Below are 7,565 nucleotides of genomic sequence, written 5' to 3'. Positions count from 1 at the left end.
CCTGATTTGAGATATTTTGCATCACTTCATCTCACATCATTACTTCTTATTATAGGTCTGATACAAAGGCTCAAACAGACCACCTCCATCACTTCCGACCACCTCCATCAACTAACCTAACTTAACTTGTCCCCCTGTTTCTTTTTTAGAAATGTAAATAAAGCCCATACCTACAAGCACGTAACCGGTCAAAGTCAGGCTACGCACAGGTGAGGATGATTACAAGCGTTTATCAAGTGAGTTATCCATTTGGAAAGCAGAAATTACGCACCCGTAATTATACAAATATCATAGGGATTTTGTAGCCTAGATGAGATAGTAATTTAAGATATGGGTGGCCAATTTGACACACCTATTATATTAGATACAAAATAGGAAAAACATAAACTAGAGTGGGAAAAATGTCATACTGCGTGTCAATTGTATAGGCTACGGTTTCTTCCAAATGTGGAGGAAGAGAGGACTTAAGAAAAGCATACACATATCACCTTTCGGTGGTAGGAGAGTGGATGGCAATCAAGTCGATAGACAAATTAACGGGAACCATTGGTAGCCTAAATGTATTGGTAGCCTATAATATTTCTGTACCAGCCCAATGTCCCTACCAGGTTTCCCTCTGTCGGTGATGAGCATAGTAATTTGGTATGAAAGAAGAGCGCACCGCCGAGACCCCTTGTTTTGTGCCTAAAAGCCATCTATTATTTATTTGCTGAGATACGTAAAATTCAATTGGACGTCGTCACTTCTGACAGCGCGGATCTGCACAAGTGATTGGTCTATTGCACGTGTGTTGGCACTCACGTGCTTCCGGTTGGTGTGAAAAAAAGTGTGTGAGAGGGATAACGGGTTTTAGGAGAGTTTAGAAAGATCGCGCTGACATACATTAGAGAATGCTAGGGACGACGCTGCTGCGCGAAATGTGTAGTCAGTCGTGGTAGCGCAGAGCTATTGTGACACTTGGATTGCTTTAGTAGACAACATGTCGACAGTGTAGAACATTGTCACATTTATCAAAAGTATTTTATATAGGCTTCCTTCATAATATAGTCAGATATCTTTTTTTGTTTGCTATTATTCGGATACGGCATTGAGCAACAAGTGGAGTTTGGCGTGGAGAGTTTGCGCTCCAGCCAAAATTGTTCCAGTTATGGAAGAGCGAATTGATCAAAACAGCCGTGATTCGACTGAGGGAGAGAGCGTGTCCCTCTCCCCGAATCTACCATCTCCTCCAATTTTGCCCCACCAGGCAGCACAGCAAGTACATAGAACCACAAACTTTTTTATTGACAATATTCTGCGGCCAGACTTCGGCTGCAAGAAGGAGCTTGGGAGTCGGGAGCGGGCGCAGACCTCCGGCAGAGAAAACGTGAACCCCTTGGTAATAAGGCCATCTCACGCGAGCAGCCTTTGCCAGGATTCCAACTGCAGTAGTGACAGTACTTCTTCCTCGTCGTCCTCGCCGTCTTCGAAACAAAGCTCGACAAAACAAGGTGAAGGGAATGGGACTACCACAACGAGATATGGAGACACCGCCTCAATAGTGGTTGTGAACGCCAGTAATGGAGGATCTCCACCCGCTAAAGAATCTACGCCGATGTTATGGCCTGCGTGGGTTTACTGCACGAGATATTCGGATCGACCATCATCTGGTATGGCGCTAGTTTCCGAATATTTTTACCCCCGCACATCTGAAATGTGAAAGTCCGTTATTTTGGTTATGTTAGGAGTAGGCCTAGCCTATAGGTCAATGTGAACATCGTAAACATCTCTCTCTCTCTCCCCCCCTCTCTCTCGCTCTCTTTCTCTCTCGCTTTCTCTCTCGATTCGCTCCCTTGTACAATTCATTCAATTCGTGAGCGTTACGCACGATAGGCTAAAAGAAGAAAAATACCATGCAAAAGCTGATAATAACAACAGCCAAAACAACAAATGATGATAGGCCTGGATCATCATAGTAGGCTAGACTAGACATATGCCTATAGTACTTTCCATAATCTCTCTAACAATAACACACACACACACACACACACACACACAATTGCCACTTTGTTTTGGTGAGAGCATTTCAAACAAAACGATTAATAAGACCCGGCAGAGCATGTTAGGAAGACCAACTGGTCTGCAATTTGATTCTCCTCCCTAATTTTTATTATTCTCCTCAAAACAAAGCAATGCCGAAAACTGGTCCTCCATGTTATCACATTGTTTATGTAAAACTAAGTTTTGCATGGACAAGACAAACTTGAAAGGAGTGGTCACCGAAACGGCCACTTTACCTGTGGTCGTTATGTTTTACTATCTTGTTTTACTTCACACCATATGCCTATACTGACTGTTAACTTTTTAGGGAAGCCTTCGCTGTAGGCCGTCTCCAAATCTCCAAAATTGCAAAATATGCACGAAATAAAAAGAAGGATAGATTAATCAAATTGTTTAGTCTATATTATCTACATAATTCAACCATTATGTCCTTCGATTAGACTACAATAGCTGACTTTCTTTTCACCTGACGAGCATATTGACGAGGCCTATGGTGTAAATCAGGGGTTTGTATAGACTACCTTGTCAATATGTTTGGGGGTTTATTATCCACAATCTTATTATCCACAATTCAGAAAATATGTATCGATTGACTAAAGTGATTTATGGACTGATTAAGCTATACGATTTAGGCCTAGGCTATATGACTTGGGGAAAAAACACTAGGCCTATTGGTTTCGATATCTTTCGGGAATTATATCTGGTAAAACAATGTAGGCTTACGAAAATGGATTTAACCGACAGACTTTATAATTGTTTTAGCTTATCAAATAGCCTATGTTATATTTTCGGCAAGTAGGTCCTGACCTAGCCTGTGTATGTTCTTGCTATTGTAGGCCTAATACTGTTATTGTATTCAGAAAGTAGTCTATATCTGCAGGTAAACGTGACCCCTGTCGTTACATGTTAAGCTATTTTGACCCATGTTGTTCCAAATTACGAAATAAAGATGGCGTAGGGCTACAGTCCATAACGCGGAATTTAAAACTATAAGGCTATATAGCCTAGGTTTATGCACAATATATTGTGTTTATGATAGCAGTAGAAGCATATAGTTGAGTTTCACACAATACAGTATCGAACTGATTTAAACCGTATGCTACAATGCACTGACTGAATTGGGATCCGCAGCTTGTTTTCGCAATATACGACCTAGTTGTGTTTTTGGCCCTATAGAGAGAGTTTTTTTTCTGAAATGACAGTCTACATTTCGTTTTGTCGTCTGTGTTTTTGGAGAAGTCAGTCGAATGGGTGAATAGTAGGCCTATATTAGCTATGCGCTAGGTCTATATAGCTGTTAACAAGTTTGCAGAAAGTGTGTCATAAAAAGATAAACGATTAGGCTATATACATGTATCTTCTTAATCGGAATATTAGCACCGTGAATATGCTACATTATGAACCTCTCAGATGTAATTATGTGCACGCTACATGGCTGTGGATAGAATAGCCAAGTATCTCAATACCAACTTGCAAAACAGTAGCCTTTACGTTCCAGTGCAATGGCGTTTTAGACAGACCTATTGCAATGTAGGTCTAACCATAGCCTAGTGAAATAGTAAATAACCAAATATGTTTGCCTTAGTTTGTTTACTTTGACATTTTATGGCACCGAGTTTTTATTACACACATTGATGGAATGAGCTCGTTAACTGATGAATAGTGGCTGAGCTGAGGTATAGGCCTACTTGTGTTAAGGAGGACTAACAACATACTGTGTGTTGTCGTGCTTGCACCGGTCTGCAGGGTAGGCCTAGAGAAAAAAGGGCATGCAAATCAACAATAGTCTGTTAGTAAGTATAGGCATGTCGTTTGATATTATATTGTTATTATTGATATTACCCAATCTGTTTTAGGAAACTATGTAATTCGTAGACCACATATAGCCTAGGCCTAAACATATGCGTAAAATAGACACGCGATCGAGGATGACGGTCTTTCACACCGCTAGGCCTACATTTTATTGTTTTGACGTTGCTTATATGTTTTTGGTTCTGTATTATGTAATTGGAAGATATGTGTTACTGCATTTCTTAAATTATGAATATTCAAATTAATAAATTATGTAAATACAACTGTTCATCATTTAGCCTTGCACCTTGCGCCTGGGGTAAAATGGTCGCAATGACTGCAAACACACTGCAAACACACATTTAGCAATGAACAATATGTATTACATTGAAATACTCCATTGTTTTAGTCATGTGTAAATTAATGTTTGTTGGGCCTAGGACTAACTGATATTTACGTGTTCGTTTCACTGTTGTTTCTACATCAGGCCCAAGGACACGGAAATTGAAAAAGAAGAAAAATGAGAAAGAAGACAAGCGACCCAGAACCGCGTTTACGGCTGAACAGCTGCAGAGACTTAAGTCCGAGTTTCAGGCAAATCGCTACATAACAGAACAACGGAGACAGTCACTGGCCACAGAACTGAATCTCAATGAATCCCAAATAAAAATTTGGTTTCAGAATAAGAGGGCAAAAATCAAAAAGGGGAATGGCTACAAGAACGGCCTGGCTCTCCAACTCATGGCCCAAGGACTGTACAACCATTCCACAACCACGGTCCAAGAGGAGAAGGATGATAGCGAGTAATTTCCCCCCTCGTGCAGGGCAAAATAGACGCTGAACTGAAGCAGAGTGCTTGAACTCTTTTGTGAACTGAAAACGAAAGAGGTAAATACGATTTGACTGGGACAGATTCTATTTAAAACCGATTTCTGTTTATGATACAGTATATGGACATCATTATATAAAATACGAACATTATTAAAGTTTATATATAGCCAAAACAATATGACGTTGTATATATTTAATTTCAGGTAAGGTTATGTCTGTATCAATCCCTACTTGCTGGAGATTTAAACTTTCCTTTTTCTTATGATGTTGTTGGCCATTGTTTTAGTATAAGTGTCTGATTCCTAGATTTTTTTGTGATTTCTGTCGCCCCTCTCCCCAATCTCTCACAATTCTACAGATTGCGTTTCTGAACCGACGCGCCAAGCCAAAGATTTTAATATGTTCAGAGAATATGTAGTCTGAAATAAATAAAACATGTAGAATGTTCTACAGCTTCATTCGTCATTGAAATTCTATACATAAAAGCGTAGTTTGTGAATCGTTTAAAACTAAGGCCCAGGACTAACACTATGTCGTTTAAATAAAGTACTAAGAGACAATGACCAAATATGGGGTATTTTGTTGAGCTTTCTGGAAAAATATAAAACTTCAGTGACATAATTATTTCCTGTAATGCAAAACAAACCTACCTTTTTAATTTTGTTCTGATTGATATCTAAGCCATTCTTCATCAACGAACCAGTGATAGACTACGCCTACCTTTTTTGTGAGATAATTCAGATAATTTTGACATGCATATATTTCCCACGAGCTATGCCATTTGCTATACAAACATTGCTTGTTAATAGGACAGAAGGTCCAGGCGTGTAGCCTAGCCTACCATAATGCCTACACACTCACGGAAACCATGTAACCTATAGGCAGGCCTATATCCGTCAAAGTCACAGTGCACGCATGGACGTTTTTTTTTATTTTTTATTATTCGTTTATTGGGGGAAAACACAGTAGTAGTAGTATTACGATTAGTAGGCCTATTATTATTGTTCTTTCTTCAATACTATTGTATTACTATGAGTACAAGCGTTATCTCGGCCCTTATCATTGGGATATACTGTATGTCTACATTTAGGCTAATAGTATAAGACATGGTGATGAAGTTTCTAAATGGCAGTGGTGGAAAAAGTACCCAAATGTAATACTTAAAAAAAAAGATGCCTTTATACAAAATGCCTTTATACAAAAGTAAATGTAATTTCTAAAATATACTTAAGTAAAAGTATAAATAATTTAGAATTCCTTATATTAAGCAAACCAGACGGCACAATTTTCCTTTTTTTCTTTCATTCACGAATAGCCAGGGCCACACTCCAACACATTTACAAACGAAACATTTGTGTTTAGGGAGTCCTCCAGATCAGAGGCAGTAGGGATGACCAGGGATGCTCTCTTGATAAGAGTGAATTTGACCGTTTTCCTGTCCTGCTAAGCATTGAAAATGTACTTTTGGGTGTCAAAGAAAATGTATGGCGTAAAAAGTACATTATTTTCTTTCGGAATGTAGTGAAGTAAAAGTCAAAGTAGTCAAACATTTAAATAGTAAAGTACACAGATACAACAAAAACTACTTGAGTAGTACTTTAAAGTAGTTTTACTTAAGTACTTTACCACTGGTATATGGTGGCTGGTGTCTTCTCCAAGAAACTGCGTGTCTCAATTCAGAACGTCATCATCTCTGTGCAGGCTATGTTGTGCTTTAAATAGAACTTTCAGTCTCCTCATGAAATATATAAGGATAATAAAGTCGACACGCGTAGGGTTGTTTAACTTCAAGTCTTGACTACATGACTACAAAGGTATTAAAAGCTTTTAGAGATAAACATACATGTAACAGAAGATTAAGTTCCACTGAAGTGAATAGTGAACACGTTGGAAGAATTCACCATATGAGTTAAAATGCTTAAGGAAAAAAACTAAAGCTATATGCAACGGATGAACAGATAGACACACACACACACAGACACACACACACTGTATTGTATGATTGCATTGTATAGGATACTGTCTCATAACTTGGCCTTGTGGTAAAGACATTTTATTATGACAACCATCAAGATGACGTTCCAGCCAAAACAACATAAATTCTGCTCTTGTTAAGTCAGCGTCCCCTCCCTTACACACACACACACACACACACACACACACACACACACACACACACACACACACACACACACACACACACACACACACACACACACACACACACACACACACACACACTGTATTGTATGATTGTATTGTATAGGATACTGTCTCATAACTTGGCATTATGAAACATTTATTTTATGTATATTTATTTATTTCCTGTTACTGGGGTACTTTCTCGAACAACAGTTAGGTTGTCCTTTTGCCTAGCTCCCTGCCACCGTCACCGGACATCTCAACACATGGTAGCTATTTTTCCAGAATGGATATCGTTTCACTTATTAAACTATTCTCGGCATTTACAAGATTCGATTAAACACCCAGGCGGTATGGAGGAACGCCAAAATAGGGAGAAGATCTAAGAACGGGACATTTTATTGGTCAGAGGAAAAGCAGATCTTTAAAGAGCATATTTATGGAATACAAAAAATGAAAAATCAGATTCCAACTGTATAGTTGCCGCCTTTTCCGTGCACTATCAGTTTCAAAGGTCAAATTCATTAGTCTTTCTTCGTAAAGAGACGTATTTCCATTCAATCTAGTTGCTATATAGGCTACTCTTGCCCTACCCAAGCCTACGTGATTCTTTTGGACTAGGTTCCCATTCGGCCTGTAACCTCCGTTTATGTTTGATAAGCCTCCGCGTGCACCCTGCGACGTGACACGCGTTGTTTTCAATGCCAGTATATTGCTCATTGGGATAGCCTATAGCTTAAATGTCCGGACGAGGCAGCACC

The 7,565-nt window shown here is 39.1% G+C and overlaps 1 protein-coding gene across 1 annotated transcript; it reads left to right on the top strand.

Annotated features, from left to right (window-relative positions):
* The first annotated feature begins 1,147 nt into the window (after positions 1-1,147).
* Positions 1,148-4,638, top strand: LOC120033149 (homeobox protein engrailed-1-B-like). Its single transcript, XM_038979435.1, has 2 exons — positions 1,148-1,649; positions 4,319-4,638. The coding sequence occupies exons 1-2, from the start codon at positions 1,148-1,150 to the stop codon at positions 4,636-4,638; spliced, it is 822 nt and encodes a 273-aa protein (XP_038835363.1).
* Positions 4,639-7,565: the final 2,927 nt, after the last annotated feature.

This window comes from Salvelinus namaycush, chromosome 40 (assembly GCF_016432855.1).
Source record: "Salvelinus namaycush isolate Seneca chromosome 40, SaNama_1.0, whole genome shotgun sequence".
Taxonomy (NCBI): Eukaryota; Metazoa; Chordata; class Actinopteri; order Salmoniformes; family Salmonidae; genus Salvelinus; species Salvelinus namaycush.
This window is presented reverse-complemented; position numbering and strand designations above follow the sequence as displayed.

Excerpts from the sequence above, each read along its gene's own strand:
- LOC120033149 (XM_038979435.1), top strand. The coding sequence starts at position 1,148 with ATGGAAGAGCGAATTGATCAAAACAGCCGTGATTCGACTGAGGGAGAG. Across the intron at positions 1,650-4,318 it reads TTCGGATCGACCATCATCTG|GCCCAAGGACACGGAAATTG; the intron begins GTATGGCGCTAG and ends TTTCTACATCAG.